The following is a 23,084-nucleotide window of genomic DNA, read 5'->3' as shown; positions in this document are numbered from 1 at the left end:
TGTGAAGGGAGTTTCCCTTTTTCACCATGTGTCCCAAAATCTGGTGACTGGGTCTGCATTGGAAGCTGAAGCCATAATTCTGGAAAGGTGACTGCCTGACTATCTCTGACAACTTTGTCCCTTGCTCTGCTGTCCCTCTGATGCCAGGGGATGGGGATTGGTACCAATTTTTTACAAAGTTCTGGTGCTGAGTTCTCACTCTCCCTGTCATCTTCAGATTGTCACTTTCTGATGGTGCGGTAAGTTTATCAGTACTTTAAAAAATTGAACTTCAGTCCTGCATGCTCTAAACACATTTTATGACATGTTCAATTGGCCTGAAATAAGATGAGAGTTGGGCATCTTTTCTGCTGTGATGATCATTGTCAGTACCAGGATTGACTTCCGAAAACTGAAATACCTGATAGTGCTAATACTTTTCTGGCCACCCCTAAAGTCCATTCCTGACATCAGGGACCCTGAAAGTTTAGCCCAGGAATTAGGCCAGAAATGATCTCATTGAATGGTGGAACTGGTCTCAGGGACTAAATCATTTCTTTTGTATTTAATTGTCAAAGATACATGATCTAGAATTCGACTAATCCCTTATGAAGCCTTCTTTTATCTCCATTCTTAATATGTAATGCTTTCTTTGACAAGATCTTTTGTTTTCTCCAGATGTGAATTTTTTTGACATCGTGGGTGGATTTCCATTTCCCAAAGTGTTCTGTATTCCAGTTATGTAAATTGACATAGCTCTTATGTAACTTAGTGAACAATTGCCAATAATTTAGGATTTAGCAGCATACAGTTAAAAGTAAATTATAAATTAAAGAATACTTACAGGATCAAGAATGCTGCAACCCAACGCAAAGAATTTCATCCATTCAATCTCCACGCCAAAGCCACCCACAGTCATTATGCGTCTTAGAATGTCCGGTGGCAGACCAAGATCATTCCATTTTTGTTCAATCTCTTTTGATTGTACAATTAATCTTCCATTTACCTTTAGGCAAGAGATGAAAAATGATATTAATTTTACAGCTGGTATACCAGAAAGACTAATGGAAACTTTATGAAATAAAATATTCGAATGAGGTCTGAATAAATCAATTGAATTGCAAGGAAAGGGGGAAAAATAATTTTATGTAGCACCTTACCATGTGTTTAGGACAGGTACATCACAACAAACAACATTGTTTTATGAAGTATTATAACTGTTTATTGGACACCAAGTGTCAGCCCAATTCCACCCCACAAGGTCTCACTTTTGCACCTATTCCCATCTATTCCATCCGACAGTTGAGGTCCTATGAACACCTTATGCATCAATTTGCCCACCCAAATCAGCTTACAAGGTTGACTTCAAAGTGAATATCCTGCAGCCCATGACAGATAGAAGGCTTTTGGTTATGCATATCCTGCACCTATTTGAAGAACCCCAATTGCAAGGTGAAGTGCATGCAGCGCGTTTAACATTTACCTGTGCCATGTCTTCATGTGCTTTTTTTATTTATTCACAGGATGTGTGTCACTGTCTATGTGAGGCATCTCTCATCAAACTTGGGAATTGGTGCTGAACTACCTTCTTGAATTGGTGCAGTCCATTACATGTAGGGACACTCAGAATGCTGTAGGGGAGAAAGTTCCAGGAATCTGATCCTGCAATAGTGAAGGAATAGTGATAATATTCCGAGTACATAGCTTGAATGGGAATTTGCTGGTGATAGTGTACTCATGATTCTGTTGCTCCTGTTCTTCGGGGTGGCAGAGATGTTAGGTGCTGTCAAAGGAATTTCAGCGAGTTATGCAACTTGGAGATTGTACACACTGCTGCCATTGTGCATCAGTGGTGGGGAGACTGAATGCTGAAGGTGTTAGGTGTGTGTTATTCAGCTGGCTGTTTTGTCCTGGATGATGTTAAACTTCTGGACTATTACGGGAGGTGTACTCATCCAAGTAAGTTGAAAATATTCCATCACACTCCTGACTTGCGCATGGGCATTAAGGAGTCAAGAGATGCATAGCATGTCTCATGATTTGGCCTCTGACCTGCTCTTATCAATAGAGTTTATATGGCTGATCCACTTCAATTTTCAGTTAAATGTAAGCCCCAGAATACTGACAGTGAGGGATTCGGTAATGGTGATACCACTGAGTATCAAGGGGCAATTGTTGGATTCTCTTTTGTTGGAGATAGTCATTGCCTGGAGCTAGTGTGGCATGAATGTTATTTGTCAGCCCACACCTGGATGTCATCCAGTTCTTGCTGCCTTTGGACATGGACTACTTCAGTTTCTGAGGATCTGCAAATGGTACTCTTATGTAATCGTCAGCAAATGTTTCCATGTCCCACTTTATTATAGAGGGTATGTCATTGATGAACATAGAACATAGAACATTACAGCACAGTACAGGCCCTTCAGCCCTCAATGTTGCGCCAACCTGTGAAACCAATCTGAAGCCCATCTAACCTACACTATTCCATTATTATCCGTATGTTTATCCAATGACCATTTAAATGCCCTAAAACTTGGAGAGTCTGCTACTGTTGCAGGCAGGGCATTTCACACCCTTACTACACTCTGAGTAAAAAACCTACCTCTGACATCTGTCCTATATCTATCACCCCTCAATTTAAAGCTATGTCCCCTTGTGCTAGCCATCTCCACCTGAGGAAAAAGGCTCTCACTGTCCACCCGATCTAATCTTCTGATAATCTTGTATGTCTCTATTAGGTCACCTCTTAACCTTCTTCTTTCTCACAAAAACAGCCTCAAGTCCCTCAACCTTTCCTCATAAGACTTCCCTCCATACCAGGCAACATCCTGGTAAATCTCCTCTGTACCCTTTCCAATGCTTCCACATCCTTCCAATAATGCGGTGACCAATACTCCAAGTGTGGCCGCACCAGAGTTTTGTACAGCTGCAACATGACCTCATGGCTCCAAAATTCAATCACTCTACCAATAAAACCTAACACACCGTATGCCTTCTTAACAATCCTATCAACCTGGGTGGCAACTTTCAGGGATCTATGCACATGGACACCGAGATCTCTCTGCTCATCCACACTACCAAGAATCTAACCATTTGCCCAATACTCTGTGTTCCTGTTACTCCTTCCAAAGTGAATCACCTCATACCTTTCTGCGTCACTCATCTCTGCAGCTTATCTATGTGCCTCTGTAACCTGCAACATCCTTCCACACTGTCCACAACTCCACTGACTTTAGTGTCATCCACAAATTTACTAACCCATCCTTCTATGCCCTCATCCAGGTCATTTATAAAAATGACAAACAGCAGTGGCCCCAAAACAGATCTTTGCGGTACACCATTACTAACTGAACTCCAGGATGAACATTTCCCATCAACCACCACCCTCTGTCTTCTTCCAACTAGCCAATTTTTGATCCAAACTGCTAAATCACCCTCAATCCCATGACTCCGTATTTTATGCAATAGCCTACCGCAGGGAACCTTATCAAACGCTTTACTGAAATCCATATACACCACATCAACTGCTTTACCCTCATCCACCTGTTTAGTCACCTTCTCAAAGAACTCAATAAGGTTTGTGAGAATCAACCTACCCTTCAGAAAACCACGTTGACTATCCCTAATCAAATTATTCCTTTCAAGATGATTATAGATCCTATCTCTTATAATCCTTTCCAACACTTTACCCACAACCGAAGTAAGGCTCACTGATCTATAATTACCGGGACTGTCATCCTCCCCTTCTTGAACAAGGGGACAACATTTGCTATCTTCTGGCACTATTCCTGAAGATAATGACAACATAAAGATCAAAGCCAAAGGCTCTGCAATCTCCTCCCTAGCTTCCCAGAAAATCCTAGGATATGTCCCATCCAGCCCAGGGGACTGTTGAAACCGAAGCAGTTGAAGATAGTTGGGCTGAGAACACTCCTCTGAGGAACTCCTGCAGAGATGTTCTGGAGCTGAGATGACTGACCCCAACAACCACAACCATCTTCCTACATGCCAGTAGAGAGTTTTCCCTAATTCCTATTGACTACAGTTTTTCTCAGGCTTTTTATGCCACACCTGGTGAGGTCCTACCTTGATTTCAAAGGCAATCATTCTCACTTCCCTTCGAATCTATGTTTGGCCTAAGACAGTAATGAGGTCGGGAATTGATTGGGCCTGGTAGAACACGAATGGAGCATCAGAGAGCAGATTGTTGTTAGTGTGTACTGCTTGACAGTACTATAGAAACACCCTCTATACCTTGCTGATAAATGAAAGTAGAGTAACATCGAACATGGAACAGTGCAGTACAGTACGGACCCTTCCGCTCACAATGTTGTGCTGACCTATTATTCTACTAAGATCAAACTACCCTGCAAGCCCTACATTTTACTTGTGCCATGCGCCCGGAAGTGATAATATGCCAAGTTAGATTTAGTTTTTTTTTGTTTGGACGGGTATACATGGGAACATTTCTATATTGCTGCATATAGCTTGTTGAGAGGCATGTCCAGTTCTAGCGCACAAACATTCAGTATCATTACCAGAATGTTATCAGAGTCCATAGCCTTTTCAGTATCTAGTGCCTTCGTGTTCCTTGATATCACTGGGAATGAATCAATTTGTTTGGAGGTTAATATTTATGATGCTGGGGTCTTCAGAGTAAGCCCACAATGGATTGTGCATAGCATTTCTCATTGAAGATGCTTGTACATGTTTCAGCCTTATCTTTTGCATTTAAGTGTTAGGTTACCCCATCATTGAGGATGGTGACATTTGTGGCGTGCTCCTTCAGTGAGTTGTTCAATTATCTCCACAATTCACAAATGGATAAAATCAGGATGCCAAAGCTTAGATCTGATCATTTAGTTGTGGGTTTGTCCTGCCTTGTCCCATCTGTTGCTTTCTGCTGTGCTGCTTGGTACCCAACTAGTCCTCTATTGTAGCTTCACTGTGTTGACACTTTATTTTCAGGTGTAACTGGTATGCCCTCCTGCACTCTTCATTGTTGTAACACCAACTGATCTGTTCTGAAGACTATCCTTGAAAGCATCACCAAACATGTAAGTGTTTATATTTTATATTTGATTTATCTGGAGCAGAATTAGCAAGAATTCTTCTTGAGTTCCACAACAATTCTTTTGTTTTGTACTGCTTCTTCATTTAAATCTTGTTTTGTACTGCTTCTTCATTTAATATCATACCTTATGACATGGAAAACTGTGTAGCTGGAGCAGGTGCTTACAGTTTTCCACCTGAAGGAAAATAAACCCAAAACCTGAAAGTAGTTCATTCATCTGCCACTCAGATTGAGCTTGCACCATGACAACATTGCTAATATCACACTCATTCTATGCCCAAATGACGACTATGCTCTGCGTGTTGGTTCAGGGACCAATGGGAGTGTTTTTCATCAGAATTTGAAGTACACGGTATAGTGTTTAACAACATCTCTGCATCTTCTCCAAATAAAGCAACACTGAGTAGGTCGGTTATTGTGTTTTAATGAAGGAGACTTGTATTTTTACAAGTTTTTTAATAATATGCCAACAGGTTCATTTTTAAAAAATAATTTCTGTTATCAATTATGATTCCTCATTGTACAGAGCAGTACATTCCTTTTTATTGAATCGTTAAAATCTTTTTTACATACCAAGAATTCATATTAAAACATCAGTCACAGAATTATTTCCCAGTCTTTCATTTATGATTGCATTAGATAGTTTTGCTAAACTAAAACTTTGGCCATTATGGTTAACTTATAAAATTAATCAATTCGCAACCTTTGGAATTTCTTCTGGTACGAAACATTGCACAATGTGAGAGAATTGTTAATAGGTAAGTGAGTGCTAAGTTTTTGCCACTTTTTCTCCATCTTGCTTGTTTTCAGTGCTGCTGGGTCAGATTTGGTATCATGTAAATAATGCTAAATGTAGACAGAAGAATGTTTATTTGCTGTTATAAGTTTTGCCAGTTGTTCAGAAATATACCTATATGTAATTCTGTGGTGTAACTCAGGGGTGTAACAACAATGAACACATTTATCTAATCTTGAAGATGAACTGTGAGCTGATAAAATATGGCTAGATCTGAATTATTCATATGTTTTATTCTATTATGATCCTTGATGAGATTGCCAAATTTATGTTTCAGTTAGGCTAGGGACATGTAATATTTTTTGCTCAAAGTGGATAAAGTTTGAAATCCAGGTACTTATTAAGAAATCAAAGGCACAAGATTTCAGTTTTGGACACACAGAATAAAATTTACTGTACAAAATTAGAACATTAAAACAAAATGCAATGATTCAACAGAACTTACAGTCTAACAACTAGAATTAACATGATGTAAATATGAGTGACAGAAAAATGGTTTTCCGACATCCACAGAGTGTATTATATAATAGATGCAGTCAAGGCAGACCCCATGGGTTTTTCAGCAATTTCTCAGTCACGAGTAACACTGTTTTACCCCGATTATGTATACTTTTGTGCTTGTCTTCTCAAAAAAATGGTTGATGATGCAGACATTGTGCTTCAAAAGGAGGAATGTGAAATATTGGTTGCAGTAAAATTGAAAGAAGAAATATTAAGGGATTTGGCATCTTTGAAAGGAGATAATCATCAAGCCCAGATGGAATGTATCCTACAGCTATTAAGAAAAGCAAGAAGGAAATATTGAAGCTTCGTTCCAATCTTCTATGACTGGATATAAATATGCAAAAAGAAGTGAACAGAAAAGGACCATTCAGCCCCTTCAGCTCACCCCACCATTCAATTAAATCGTTGATGATCTGTATGTGCTTTGAATTCCACATTCATATCTATCCCTGATAACTCTTGATTTCCCTGCCTGTCAAAAATATATGCAATTTTGTATTCACCTACACCAACTTCTAAGGCAAAGAGTTTCAAAATTGCACAACGTGCTGCCAGGAAAAAAGAAAGCCTCATCTCAGTCTTAAAAATGCAACATGAAATTTTTAAACAGTACCTCGTAGTTCTGGCCTGACCCACAAAACAAAACATTCTATTTTGATGTCATCTACTTCAATCAAGTCAGAATTCACTCTTTTAAACACCAGTGGAAACAAGCTCAGCCCATTCATCCAATCCCCATAAGACAACCCGCTCAACTCAGATATCAATCAGAGTAAACTCAGAGTTGTCCTCTGAACAACTTCCAATGCATTTCCATCATTCCTTATATGAGAACAAGCTGCACACAGTATTCAAGGTATGGTTCCACCAATGCCCTATGTAACTGAAGCATACATACTTATGTTTAATTCCTCTTATAATAAAGAATGTCATTTCACTAGCCTTCTTCATTTGTGCTTTATGTGTACACTGACATTGTGTAACTCATGCACCAAACAACTAAATCTCTCATCGCTTCAGAATTATGCCATTGTTCTCCAATTAAGTTGTACTGTACTCTTTCATTCTTCCTGCTAAAGTGATCAACTTCACACTTCTACGTTATACTCCATCTGATAGATCTTTTTCCCCATTCATACAATCTATCTATATCCATCTACGACTTCATGATGCCTAATTCACAATGTACTTTCCGACCTATCTTGGTGTCATCTGAGATTTAGCTACAATGCCTTCACTGTCCTCATGTAAATCATTAATGTAAATTATATGAAGCTGAGGCCCCAGCATAGACCCTGATGAGGTTCCACTTGTCACAGCTTTTGAATCAGAAGAAGATATTCACACATGCTTTCTGTTTTCTTCCAGCCTGTCAGTCTTCTAACCTTGCTAATATGGTACCACCATACCATGAGCATTTGTTTGTATGTGGCAACTTGTCAAATGTATACTGGAAGTTCACAATCCCCTTTACCCAGTGTATGGTATGCCTTCAAGGAACTTCAATAAATTGGGTAATCATGATTTCCTTTTAATAAAATCATGTTGACTCTTCCAAAATACCTTAAGGCTTTCTTTTTCATGCATGCTGCAACAAATCTCTTTATGTTTTATTCGAACACCTTTTCCGCAATAAATGTTGAGCCAGCTGACCAATAGTTTTTTTTATTTTTCACCTCTCTCCCTTCTTGAATCAAGGACTTTTATTTGCTGTTTTCCTGAATCAGGGAATTTTGGAAATTTAATACCAATGCTTCATTAACACTTATTTTAAGATGCTAGGGTGAAGTTCATTTGGATCCAGAAACTTGTCAGCCTATAATTCCATCGGTTTGTTCAGCAACATTTTCACGCAGAGCGTGATGCATGTATGAAATGAGCTGCCAAAGGAAGTGATGGACGCTGATAAAATTACAACATTTAAAAGGGATCTGGATGGGTATATGAATAGGAAGGGTTCAGAGGGATATGGGTCATATCTTGGCAAATAAGACTAGGTCAGCCTCGGATATCTGGTTGGCATGGACAAGTTGGACAAAGGATCTGTTTCCGTGCTGTATGACTCTATGACTCTAAGCAGACAGAATACTTTCTTCATTAATTGAGGCACATTGTCCAGCTATCCCAACTTAGCTCACCTAATGTTTCTAAGAAAGAGCACACTAAATGAAAATGCACTAATGGAAATTATTTTGCTGTAAAAAATTTGGTTTATGTTCTCGCCCTGGACAGAGTGTTTCCCACTATTACCATTCTGCTTATTGCAACCTTGGCACAGATACAGCAAGCAGATTTTCAAAGAAACCTGAATGGCATCTGAATTAACAGTGCACAGTGGAATCTGCCAGCAATCTTTCTTATAAGAATGGAAATACTCAATCAGGTCAAAGAATCATTCTGGCAGCAGTAACTGCCACACATAGTTTGTGTTAGATCCAGAATCATTTTAAAGAACCAGGCTGACATAACTGTTACAATTTGCACCAGAATGATGTCAGGGATGCCTGCCCGAGCATTAGCAGTCTCCCAAACAATATGAACCAGATCATTGTGCTCCAGCCACTCTCAGCCATTGTCACCCACAACCACTTTGACCATGAGGATAACTTTCACCACAGTTTGGCTCCATCCCCTGGGATAACGTAGAGGTAAAGCGTTCAAAAGTTGCACATTCTGGTGGTCAGCAGGAGTCTGCAACTGAGCTGGAGCTCAGCAGACATGGAGTGAGGGCCAGTTACTGGAGGAGAGGGATATCATCAGGATTGGCTACCAGCAGCTCCTTGTAAACTGTCCAGTAGTGCTTTACAAAATCTCAGGCTGTTATAAATGGTGGAAGTGTGTAAACTGAAACTAAGTGCAGTTGCAGGTTAACTCTTCTACTGCAATAACATACTGTTCATGTTAAATCAAAAATCAAGTTCATGTCTGAGTGAGTTGTTTTAAAATCATTATAAAATGAGTATATATTAGTTGAATATGTTCTAAACAGTGGGTATCTATAAAGTAGTGGAAATATTGTGCTAAAACTCTATAAAACACCAATTAGACCATTGCCAGAGTACTATGTACAGTTCTGGTCATCACAGGAAGGACGTGATCACTCCAGAGAGTTTGGAGGTGACTTACAATGATCTTGCCGAGAAAGGATGATGTTAGCTATCATTAAGTTTACATGGACTGTCTTCCTTTGAACAGAAGTGGCTGAGAAGAGATTTATTTGCCATGTATGAAATTATAAAGTCTTATCCCCCTTAACCAAAGAGATCAATAACCAGGGAGCCTGGCTTTAAAGAGCTAGAAAGAAGAAATAGAAAAATGTTTTCATTTGTCAGAAATAATGGTCTGAAACTCATTTGCCAAAAAGGGTACAAAAGGAAGAAACCCTCATAACATTTAACAATTTATTTGTAAATTAATAATATAGTGTAATATGAAGGTGTCATTCTAATGGTGTCACGTCCAAAACTCTCTTCCAGAACTCCCATCATCTTTTTGTGCCCATGTGAGCTGTTTGTCTGCAGCACAGACTTACAGACTAGAACCCTGTGGTTATTATCAATGTGGTTGATTAGGAAGCAAATTAGCTAACAAACTACTCCTGCTCTTGGCGTTTCATATTGTAAACTCTGTGTACACCAGGCCTCTGAACTAGAATGTGCGTAATGAAACTGAGGCAGCCAATTGGTGACTGAGTAGAAATTGCTGACTGGTATGTGATTGGGATGACTTTCAGTCCTCAAAATTATAGGTAGGGGGTGATCCCTTCCTCGTTCTTCCTACCTCACTGCTTAAGAATCATGAGCTAAAACAGGTAATCCACCAGCTGTAATTGAAGTCTTAACTGTCACAGCAAGGATCTCGCAAACCTGTTAAAATATGTGTCTTCTCATTTCAAAACTTTTTATTTAAAATGTACTTTTTAAAAATACTGTTTCAACACTATTCTAATACAGTGACAAAGTTATGGCACCTGAAAATAGGGCAGAATGGCTAAAAAAACAGATGATCACTTATTAGGTATTTAGCTGAGTGAAATCTTACAACATCTATTTCCATCGAAAGTGTTACAAGTAGGTATTGCATGTTCTAAAGATGAAAAAATTAAAAGCAATTGATTCAGAGTAATTATATACAATAAAAATAACATTTTGTTGGAGACTTTAGTATGTTAACAAAAAAAAATAGAAATGTGCCTCTGTTATAAAAGGGCTGTACATATTTATGGTTTTAACTCATAAAATTTCTTAATAAAAATATAAATGTGCAGACTTTGCTTTCTTACTTGTGCATGTAAGGCCCGTAATAAACCAGGTGTAAGTGTTGGTTTGCAGGGAGGTAGAGATGATGATCGTTCTTCTTTTGATTTTCCTGGACGGTATCCTCCATTTGTAAGATTACGAAAATAACTACAGAAAGAAGATATATGTAGAACATCACACTCTAGAAAAGAAACCATAAGACTTCATAACACATGCTTCGTTTTTAAAAGACTTAGTAGGTGAAGAACATCAAAGCTATTTTCTATTTAAACTGAAGTTAATTCACATTTTCAATTAAAATCATAAGAAATGTAAGGCCTTTAATACTGCTGTGCCACTCAGTAGTGTCATGGTGTATTTTCTGTCCCAAGCTATTTTTATACCCTTACATTCTCTTAATGTTCAAATCAATCTTAGGTTTGAAGTCACGTGACACCCAGGTTATAGTCCAACTGGTTTATTTAAAATCACAAGCTTTTGAAGCACTGCCCTGAGTCAAGTGAAGTGAAGAAAAGCATAAAAGCACAGAATTTATGGGTAGAGAGACCAATGAGCAGAGAGATCGAAAGAACATAAGTGATGTGAGTGGAATGCTGATAGGCTGGATAATAAGTCTCTGCAGGTGATCAAAGTTGTCAGACAGTATGAGTGAAGTGTCCACCTCTGAATAGTGTGGCATGGTGGCTCGGTGGTTAGCACTGCTACCTCACAGTGCCAGGGACCCAGGTTCAATTCCAGCCTCGGGGAGAATTTGCACGTTCTCCCTGTGTCTGCGTAGGTTTCCTTTGGGTACTCCGGTTTCCTCCCATTGTCCAAAAAGATGTACAGAGTAGGTGGATTGGCTATGCTTAACTTGCCCATAGTGCATGAGATGTTTAGTTTAGGTGAGTTACACATGGAAAATAAGGGATTTGGGTGGGATGCTGTTAAGAGGGGTGGTGTGGACTTGTTGGGCTGAATGACCTGTTTCCACACTCTCAAAATTCTGTGATTCTACAAATAGTAAGTGAAGGGGATGATCTATAATCCAGTTAATTGAGGCAGAAAGATAGTTACAAAAAATTAAGAATAAGGTGGTGCTGGAGACAAACCAAACGCTGGAGTGACATGAAAGGTATAACAGTCACATGCTGAGGGTCTAACCAAAGCAATAAGTAATCCAAAACTGTTCAAACTAATTAAGGTAGAGCGATCATAACAAATTATCAAGGTGATGATGTTAAAACAGAACAGTAAGTAAGATTTTATAAATAAAGGGCTGTATGGAAGGGTTACATGTAGCATGACATAAACCCAAGATCATGGTTGAGGCCGTCTTCATAGTTATGGAACTTAGCTCTCAGTTTCTCTGCTCCAGGTAAGTACTTGATGATGAACTCTATTGGTTACATCCTGCATCTGTCTTCTGTGGAGGCTGCTGCGGATTTTTGCTGTGGCACATCAGAACTGGCATTCAATGAGTTGAGCATCATATCCAGTTCTTATGAGAGTATCTTTCAGCATCTTTCAATTTACATTGTTTTCCTCCCTCTCCGAACAGAAACTGTGTATAACAAATCTTGTCAGTAGGGGATGGCTTCTTTGACATGTTTATGGTGGAAGATAAAGAAGTGCAATATCATGAGGTTATCCATGGGCTTGCAATAGAGTGAGGTACTGAGGTGTCTATCCTTGATGGAGATGACCATGTCCAAGAATGAGATTAATTCTGAAGAATAATCCATGGTAGATCTAATGGCAGGATGAATCTTGTTGATGTTGTTGTGTAGTTATTTCAATGACTCCATGCCATGAGTCCAGAGGAATAAAATGTTGTTGACGTGTCTGGTGTATAGCATTGGTTGGAGGTCCTGTGCAGTAATGAGGTCTTGTTCAAACTTGTGTATAAAAGTGTTGGGTTATTAGAGTGCAAATTTAACCCCCATGGCTGTTCCATGTGTCTGGATGAAGAACTGGTTGTTGAAGGTGAAGACGTTGTGGTCGAGGATGAAGTGGATGAATTGTAGGATGGCATCTGGAGATTGGCATTTGTTGGTGTTGAGTACAGAGGCTGCTGCAGCGATGCCATCATTATAGGGTATGGTTGTGTAGAGTGTGTCCAATGTCTATTGTTTCTTATACAATGCGTTTCAAAATGTCCTCGACATAGCCAGAGAGGTTCTCTCACAGGGTCCATTGCTTGATTGCCCATTAGGATATTCAGGTGTGTTGGCTTTGTGTATTTTCAGAAGGCAGTTGAAGTTTTCTCTGCGAGAAGTACAGAAGATGAGAATGCATAAGATATTCTGAAGGTATGGATCAAAGGTCAGGATCAGTCTGTTGAGTTGAGAGGTGTGTTCTTTGGTCAGATTGGCAGGTTGTTGTCTCTAATGTTCCTAGCTGTTCAGTTGTTAGTATGCTTCTTTGCAGTAATCCGTTCTATTCTGTGTGATGATGACTCGTCTTTGGTCTGCTGGTTTGATGACCATGTTGCAGCTGGTTTTGAGACCACAGATGTTGTTGTGTTGTGCTTGGGTGATGTTCTGCACTATCATGTAAGCGCTGCTGATGAACCTGGCATTAACACATCTCCTGATGGTTTGAGTATACATGTTGAACCTCGGGCAGCGGCCTTCTGGAAGGGTCCAATGTGATGCTTTCTTCTTTGGTTACTGCACTACGGATCTCTCTGCCGGCTGTTGTAGCACATTGGATGTCTTGTTGAGTTCGCTGTTGCTATCTTGGGGTTTGTGGAAGAATTCCCAGACCTTTATTCACCTGATGAATGCCTCTGTATTGGCCATGAGACCAATGGGTCCATTTTGATAGTGGGGCATAAATTGAGCCCTTGACTGAGAACTTCAATTTCATCTAGCTGAAGGATGTGGTCAGACAAGTTGACAATGGATTTCCCTGTGGTGGTACCAATTTCAAATGTGTACCAGGGCAGGCTTGGTAACAGCTGGTGGTGTGGCCAAGTTTCTCCAGTTTCCTATTCTTGGTGTGCATGTAGTTAGCATAGTTCTGTTGCCTCATCTGCTTGGCAGTGTATTGTAGCTGATCTGCTGTATCCTAAATGCAAGGTGACAATATGGACTCTATCTTGATTTCCAGGTTGCAGCATCTGCTCTAGAGCTGGTGTACCCTAAATATGTCAAAGAAGCCATCCTCTACGAACATGCAGTATGTATACACAGGATCTGCTCGGAAGGGGAGGAACACAATGGACACCTAAAGATGCTGAAAGATGCTCTCATAAGACAGGACATGATGCTCAACGCAATGAACACCAGTTCTGATGTGCTATAATGAAAAACCATAATGACCTCCTCAGGAGACAGACACAGGACATGACTGATAGAGTACCCTTCATTGTCCAATACTTCCCTGGAGCGGAGAATCTATGCCATGTTCTTCGTAGCCTTTAATATATCATCAATGATGACGAACATCTTGCCATTTTCATCCCTGCTCCCCCACTTCTTGCCTTCAAACACCACCAGACCTTAAACAGGCAATAATTTGCAGCAAACTTTCCAGCCTTCAGACAACATCAAACACAACACCACACAACCCTACCGCAGCAACCTCTGTGAGGCATGTCAGATCATCCACATGGACAGAGCCATCACGCATGGGAACACCACTCACCAGAGTCTTCAACTGCTCCTAGTCTGATAAGACCTTCATTCCCGGGATCATTCTCATGGGTGTCCTATAGAGCTCCTCCTACGACAGCACATCCTTCCTTAGATAAAGATCCCTAACCTGCTCACAAAATTCCAAATATGGTCTGACCAGAGCCTGTTACAGCTCAACAGTATACCTCTATATTCTAGTGCTTTTGAAATGAATGCAAATATTGCATTTGCCTTTCTAAATGCTAAATGAACCTGCATGATAGCCTTAAGAAAATCTGGAACTGGGACTTCCAAGTCCCTTTGTGCTTCAGATTTCTGAAGCCATTTTCCATTTAGAAAATTCCTTATGCCTCTATCATTCCGACCAAAGTGCATAACCTTGCACTTTCCCACATTGTATTCCATTAGCACTTCTTTTTCCCATTCTGGTAGCCTATCTAAGTTCTTCTGTTGCCGCCCACCTCCTCAACATTACCAGTCTCTCCAACTACCTGTGTGTCATCTGCAAACTTAACAGCATGGCCTTCAGTTCCTTCACCATGATTGTTAATGTATAATGTGAATAGTTGCGATGCCAATACTGAACCCTGCTGAACTCCAATACAGTCACTGACTGCCATTGTGAGAAAGATTTCTTTGCTCCACTCTCTGCCTTCCACCAGTCAGCCAATCCTCATAAGACTGTTCCTATTCCCCAGTTCCTCAGCATCTATCAGTTCACTTCATTGCCTGCTCCAACTGTGTAGAGCATTGTCTGCCAGGATGATGTGGTACACTCACCCATCAAACAGACACTTACTATCTTTATCTTGTACATTGTCCCAGCCATTTCCCAATTGCATTTTACATTTCGAGAATGTAAAGCAATGGCAGGTAGCATAGCTCATGGTAAATGTCATTAGTACTGGTCCCAACCCTGTCAACAAGTATCCCTACACAGCTTTGTGGTTGGTTGGCTCGCCGAGCCAGTTCGTTGTTTTTCCGCAGACGTTTCATTACCCTGCTGAGTAACATCATCAGTTCAGCCTCCGATGAAGCGCTGTTGTGTTTTCCCGCCTGGTATTTAAACTCTGGAGTCCGTTGAGCTTGATGACCTCCCTTCTGGTTTTCCTTTGCAGTGGAGTGTATATGGGGGTCGAGCTCTATGTGTTTGTTGATAGCTTTTTTTGTGGAGTACCAGGTTTCTAGGAATTCCCGTGCTTGTCTCTGCTTTGCTTGTCCCAAGATCTTGGAGTTGTCCCAGTGGAATTGGTGGTTCTCCTTATCCATGTGGATAGAGATGAGTTAGTATCGGTCATGTCTTTTTGCGGCCAATTGATGTTCGTGTACCCTCGTTGTTAATTTCCTTCCTGTTTGTGGTGTAGTGTTTCCAATGTAGTGTTTGTCACAGTCTCTTCAGGGAATTTTGTATATGACATTGATCCTGTACATAGTGGGTAGTGGGTCTTTGGTTCGGGTGAGCGGTTGTCATAGGGTTGATGTGGGTTTGTGTGTTACTCTGATGCCCAGTGGTCGTAGGAGTGCTACATGCCCCGATACACTCATCACGCTACCTTACATCAAGAACACATCTGACCTGATCACAAGACTCCTACGACCATTGCCAGGGTGCTGTTTGTGTGCTGGGAGCTTGTTTAATAATTACACAGGAGTAAGAGTCAGTTTTAACATTCTAACTTTACCTGGTAACTATTAAGCTTAAGTGAATTGGAGCCTTCCACTTCTCCATCTTTAGGATGCATTACAGATTTCATGGGGAAATTAAATTTCCCAGGCAATTCCCAGGGAGTCTGCTGCTGTAGGGATTACACATATATACTGCAAAAATAACTATTTATTGATTGAAATATCTGGGTACTCACCTCACATTTTCTGTAAAATGGAATAATTGTTGATCTTATTGTTCATGGTGCCTGGTCTAAACCAATGCTATGTACCAGATACATTGGCAAAATTTTCCTCCTTTAGACTCATGGAGAGGAATCACTGATGACTACACAAAGTATCAACAAGTTTCATCCCACTGTCAGACATCCCATGGACTACTCTTTAGAATCAGTCTCATTCTTGGACACATGCATCTCCATCAGGGAAGGACACCTCTGTACTTCACTCTACTGCCAACACACGGATAACCTCACGATGCTGCAATTCTCATGCTTCCACCTTAAACATATTGAAACAGCCATCCCCTACAAATAAACCCTATGCTTACACAATATCTGTTCAGATGAGGAATGAGACAGATGTCTGAAGGTGTTGAACGGCACCCTCATAGGAACAGGATACAATGCTTAACTCATTGATCATCAGTTGCAACGTGCCACAGCAAAAAATCGTAATGACCTCCTCAGAAAACAGACACGGTATATGTCTGATAGGGTGCCCTTTGAGGTGCAGTATTTGCTAGGAGCGGACAAACTACGCCACGTTCTTTGCAGCCTTCAACACATTATCAATGATGATGAGCACTTCACCAAGACCTTCCCCACGCCTCCACTTCTCGCCTTCAAATAACCGCCAAACCTTAAACAGATTATTGTTCACAGCAAACTACCCAGCCCTCAGGACAACATCGACCGCAACACTATACAACCCTGTCATGGCAACCTCTGCAAAACATGTCAGCTCATCGACATGGACACCACCGTCACACAAGGGAACACCACCCACCAAGTGCACGGCAGATACTCATGTGACTCGGCCAATGTTGCCTAACTCATACACTGCAGGCAAGGATACCCCGAGGCATGGTATATTGGTGAGACCATGCAGAAGCTACACCAACAGATGAATGGACACCGTGCAAGAATCGCCATACAGGGATGTTCCATCCCGGTGGGGAGCACTTCAGCAGTCAAGGACATTTGGCCTCAAATCTTCGGATAAATGTCCTCCAAGGTGAACTTGAGGATACACAACAATGCAGAGTCGCTGAGCAGAGACTGATAGTCAAGAGACCGGTACTACCATGAGGATGGCCTCAACCAGGATCTTAGGTTCATGTCGCACTACAGTCGACCATACTATACTCTCTCTCTCTCATACACATGAGCACACACACACTCACTTACAGAAACACACCATCACACACATACTCTCACACAGGTCCTCTCTCAAACACATACTGTCTTTCAAACACACAGTCTCCCTCACACACACTCTTTCTCTATCTCCCCCCACACACATGCAAACACACACTCTCTCTCCCTCACAGACACACTTTCGCTCCCGCACATACACTGTCTCTCTCTCACACACACACACGCACATGCACGCGCACACACACACGACACATACACACACACACACACACACACAAATCTGTGGGGTGAATTTGAATTTGCAGATACATTCTATTTGTTCAAAAAGCACACAGTTTATAGACAATCAGTCAATGTGGTGTTTTATAAATTCCTACTTTAGAAATAAAACCAGTCTGACTCCAAACCAAAAGACAAACAGATTCTAAGCAAGGCCTTATACCTAACATGCAATGTCTGACCCAAAATGTCATCTCTTCTTAAACTGATAAAACTTTTAGTTTTCTCAGGGCAGTGACTTGAAAGAAATTTTACATATGCATATTAATTAATTAAAATCTTTTAAATGATTAAAGATGTAACACCATCTTAGGTTTGCTTAGTATATCCTCAGCAGTGGTGTAACCCTTTGATCTTTTACTTTGAAATTCTGTGTCTGATACTACCTCTGTCACTAACATTTGAAGAAGGAGTAAGACTCTGAAAGGTTGTGTTTTCAAACAAACCAGTTAGACTATACCCTGGTGTTGTGTAACTTCTTACTTTATCCACCCTAGTCCAACACCGACACCTCTACATCGTGTAAATCAGTCAAGTGAACATTCATGTCAGAAGTGATGGAGAAGTCCCTTGTGTTTTCAACCACAATTAAAGTATAGACTATTTTTGCGAAGGCCAAAGGCAAAGGATGAATAGAATAAGATAAAAATGCACTCTTTTAAAAAAGCTTAGCCTACAAATGTAACCTACTCTGTAGACCATTGGATTATATCAGCAGGTTGAGCCCTAATGCAGTCTTTAGTATATTGTTTCAGAATGTCTGGAAGTTGTGCTACAGATCCAAATTTATGCGAAGAAGGCATCCTTGCCGGTCCTATGGAAACATTAAATTGAAAATTATCGATGTGAACAAACTATTGACAACAATATTCTTCCCACTTACATAGCTGTATTTAAAAGTAAATATGCATTCACAAATGTGTAGATCAGGTAAAAAAAAACTTCATCAATAAACAGCAATTCCAGCACTTAACCAGTACTTTTTTTTCTAGAGCTAATTCTGAAGAACAACTTTTGTTCTTAATTGATACTAATGGTGATATTTTCCAAGATGGCCACTCTTAGAGCCTTGTGATAATTGCCACTTCTGCCAATATGTGGTAGTGGTAAGGATTATTTGAGGTAGTTCACCTCCATCAATCTTCCTCTGTCTTTGAAATGTTTTGGGCCCATCTGTTGATTGATGGTGGAGGATAGACAAATTGGAGCATCTACAGAAAGGTGTTATTCTTTGATAACCTCAAGGTTTATTACAGTCATAGAGTCATAGATATGTGCAGCATGCAAGTGGACCCTTCTGTGCCACTCGTGTGCGCCAACCTGATATCCTAATTAATCGAGTCCCATTTGCCAGCATTTGGCCCATTTCTCTCAAAACCCTTTCTATTCATATAACCTATCCAGCTACCTTTTAAATGTTGTAATTGTACCAGCCTCCACCACCTCCTCTAGCAATTCATTCTATGCATGCATCACCGTCTGTGTGAAAAAGTTGCCCCTTAGATCCCTTTTAAATATTAACTCTCTCTCCTTTAACCTGTGCCCTCCAGTTTTCAACTCCCCCATCCTGGAGACAAGACTTTGAATATTCACCCTGTCCATGCCCCTCATGATTTTATAAACTTCTATGGGGTCACCCTCAGTCTCTAACACCCCAGCAAAATTAGCTCCAGCTTATTCAGCTTCGCCCTATAACTCAGACCCACAACGCCCGACCAGACATGATAGGTACAAATTACATTTGATCAGGAGCAATTACTGGGGCCTTAGAAAGCTAGTGTAGGTATATCTGCTCCTTCCAAAAACTGGAACAGGAGTCCTTGGTTATACAACTGTGTGTGACATCTGGGCAGAGCTTATTTAAGATGTACATTAATCCCTTCAGAATAGTTAGTTTATATCTCCTCTTTAAGCTTTCCCCCAGAGTTACCCCATTCTGCAATCATGTATATATCTGTATTACATTTTTCACTACATCGTCTATACCACAAGTCTTTGACTTCACAAATGTAGGTTGTCTGGATGTTTGACAATTTCCCAGAATATACACTTTACAGACACAAATGAATGGTAGGCCTTTCCCATGAAGACTGTTGAACTTGGTTCTGATCTGTGGATCATTTCTGTTCTGGAGCATCTTTTATCTCTCAGATATATGTCATGGAACTTTTTTTTTGTAGAAGTGGTTGTAGGTCCATTACCATATCTAGAAACCTTAAATCTCATGAATTTCCTTCGCAAAGGAACTCTTCTCTGTTAACTCAGGTAATTAAAATAATCCAGGACCTTTAATCTTGTGAATATCTATTGTGGCAGACAGCTGCTTAATTAAGACAAGCACATTTTTCCTTGCCATGTCTTGCAATTCTGGATGAGTTGATATCTTTCTAATTGTGTTTGCAGTGGTCTAGGTGTCTAATCTAGGCAATATTGTCCTTTACACAGTGTCTTGATTCCGTGGTCATCAGCCTAGGTCTCATGGAGTCATTTGCAGCTTGTTTTTCTTGAGTTGTTGAACAGGCTGAGCATCTTCGGTTTCTCATTGTTGAAGTAAACTTTTTCAGATTTCTCAGTCATTTCTCTGATAGATTAATGAAAACTCAGCATTATCTCTGTCATCGGAATTGACAATTAATGAGGAATGTCTTGGAAATGTTTCGGTTTCTGAACACCTGCAGATGTATCATTTAGCTGTCTGTCCAATAGGCTGAAACCGTGGTGTAAAAGAGAATTAATGTTCAGAACTTCACCTGTGGTTAGGGGACTTCAATGTCCATCAGGAACAGCATCTCAGCAGCACATCGACTGACCTTGCTGGCTGAGCTCTAAAGGACATGGCTATTACACTAAGTATACCACAGATGGTAAAGCAACAAATAAGAGGACAAAACCTAACTGATCTCCTCCTTGCTGATCTACCTGACTGGATGAATCTCTCCATTTGTCTAGCAGTCTTTAACCTCATGGCCTGGCCTATCCTCCGCTCTAGTGTCACCTTCAATCAAAGAAGGGAGCAGATGGCCATGGCTGGAACAGTATCAGGCATAACTAAGAATGAAATGTCAACCTGGCGAAGTTACAACAAGGACCATGTTCCCTGCAGAACAAGTAGTATGCAATAGATAAGGCAAAATGATACCACAACGAACTGATCATATCCTGCCACATTCAGTCAGGAATAATGGTGGACAATTCAATAACTCAATGGAGGATGATGCTCAACAAGTTCATCCACCCTCAATCATAGGGGACTCCAGTACATCAAAGCATTCACAACAATCTACTACCAGAGTGTTAAGTGGATGATTTACCTAAATATCCTCCTGAGGTCCCCAGTATCACAAATTCCAGCCTTTATCAAATTTGATTCACTCCACATTATAACATGAAATGGTTGAAGGCACTGGATACTACAAAGGCTGGGGACACTTTCTATTCACTCGTGGGATGTGGGAATCACTGGCCAGCATTAACTGCCTGTCTGTAGTTGTTTTTTAACTCTGGCTTGCAAGGGCATTTCAGAGGGCAGTTGACAGTCAACCATGTTGCTGTGGATCTGGAGTCACATGTGGGTCAGATCAGGTGATGATGGCAGATTTCCTTCCCTGAAGGACATATATGTTTTTCCAACAATCGACAATGGTTTCACGATCATCTGTAGATTCTTAATTCCAGATTTGTTTTATTGAATTCAACTTCCACCATTCAAACCCAGGTGCCCAGAACATTAGCTTAGTTCCTAGATTAATGTCGAGTGATATTGCCTCTGTCTCATTGCCTGGATGGTATTGAGCTTCTTGAATGCTTTCGGAGCTGAAATCAGCCAGGAACATAAAGTATTCCATCATACTACTGCCTTGTGCTTTGTAAATGGAGGATAGGCTTTGTGTAATCAGGAAGTAAGTTACTCATCAAATTCAAAGCATCCAACTTACTCTTGTAACCACAGTTTTGTTGAATGTAGTTCATGGTCCCATGGTAATATCCATGAAGTTGCTGCTGAGGAATTCAATGACATTCTGACAATATTCTGACAGAAGTACTGAAGACTTATATTCCAGAAGCAAATATACTCCTAGCCAAGGTATTACAGTCCAGTTCAAATACTGGCATATACCTGATAATATGGTCAATTGCCCATCTAAGCCCTAGTCATGAAAACCATAACAAATTGAACCTGGCCTACCATTCTATTCTCAATCATCAGCAAAGTAACAGAAGGGGTTGGCAAAGTGCTACCAAGCACTCAACATCAACCTGCTCACAAGTACTGAGTTTGAGTTCTAGATAACAAAGTGTGAAGCTGGATGAACACAGCAGGCCAAGCAGCATCTCAGGAGCACAAAAGCTGACGTTTCGGGCCTAGACTCTTCATCAGAGAGGAGAATGGGGAGAGGGTTCTGGAATAAATAGGGAGAGGGGGGAGGCGGACCGAAGATGGAGCGAAAAGAAGATAGGTGGAGAGGAGAGTATAGGTGGGGAGGTAGGGAGGGGATAGGTCAGTCCAGGGAAGACGGACAGGTCAAGGAGGTGGGATGAGGTTAGTAGGTAGGAAATGGAGGTGCGGCTTGAGGTGGGAGGAAGGGATGGGTGAGAGGAAGAACAGGTTAGGGAGGCGGAGACAGGCTGGGCTGGTTTTGGGATGCAACCTACCTCCCCATCTATACTCTCCTCTCCACCTATCTTCTTTTCTCTCCATCTTCAGTCCGTCTCCCCCTCTCTCTCTATTTATTCCAGAACCCTCTCCCCATCCCCCTCTCTGATGAAGGGTCTAGGCCCGAAACGTCAGCTTTTGTGCTCCTGAAATGATGCTTGGCCTGCTGTGTTCATCCAGCTTCACACTTTGTTATCTTGGATTCTCCAGCATCTGCAGTTCCCATTATCACTGAGTTTGAGTTCTAACAGGTCCATTCACCTTCTGATCTCATTACTGTGTTGGTCCAAGATGGATGAAAGACCTGAACCCAACAGGCGAGCTGAGAACAACTTCCCTTGAAATCAAGACAACAGTTGATTGAGTGTGACATCAATGAGCCCCAGCAAAATTGGAATTAATCAGACTGGGCTGAAAACTGTTTGTTTGTTGGAGGCACACCTAACACAAAGGAGCATGATTGTGGTTGTTGATGATCAGTCATCTCAGCCACAGGGCATGACTTCAGGAGTTCCTTCAAGTTGTGCCCAAGGCCCAGCCATCTTCATCAATGACTTTCCTCCATCCTAATATCAGACATGGGATGTTCACTGTTGATTGTAGAATGTTTGGTACTGTTTGCAACTTCACAGGTATTGAAGTAGCCCATGCTCAAATGTAGCAAGACCTGAACAACATCCAAGCTTAGGCTGATAAATGGCAAATATCATTCACAGTACTGAAGTTGCAGATAATGACCACCTCCAAAAAATGAGAATCTAATCTTTGTCCCGTGACATGCAATATGATTACCGTTATTGAATCCCCCAGCATCAACATCATGAAATTACCATGGATGGGAAACTACATTGCATTTGGCATCTAAATACCATGGT

The 23,084-nt window shown here is 40.8% G+C and overlaps 1 protein-coding gene across 1 annotated transcript in view; it reads right to left on the bottom strand.

Annotated features, from left to right (window-relative positions):
- Nucleotides 1-21,524, bottom strand: part of LOC125454002 (ropporin-1-like) — a 28,080-nt gene extending 6,556 nt beyond the window's left edge. Inside the window, exons 1-4 of the mRNA XM_059647651.1 lie at nt 21,491-21,524; nt 18,246-18,369; nt 10,636-10,759; nt 824-985 (exon numbers count right to left, since the gene is read on the bottom strand). Of these exons, the coding sequence (XP_059503634.1) occupies nt 824-985; nt 10,636-10,759; nt 18,246-18,369; nt 21,491-21,524 (444 nt within the window). The remainder of the gene's footprint in view (nt 1-823; nt 986-10,635; nt 10,760-18,245; nt 18,370-21,490) is intronic.
- Nucleotides 21,525-23,084: the final 1,560 nt, after the last annotated feature.

The sequence above is a fragment of the Stegostoma tigrinum genome, chromosome 7, assembly GCF_030684315.1.
Source record: "Stegostoma tigrinum isolate sSteTig4 chromosome 7, sSteTig4.hap1, whole genome shotgun sequence".
Classification (NCBI taxonomy): Eukaryota; Metazoa; Chordata; class Chondrichthyes; order Orectolobiformes; family Stegostomatidae; genus Stegostoma; species Stegostoma tigrinum.
Note: the sequence above shows the minus strand (reverse complement) of the source record. Positions and strands in the feature narration are given on the sequence as shown.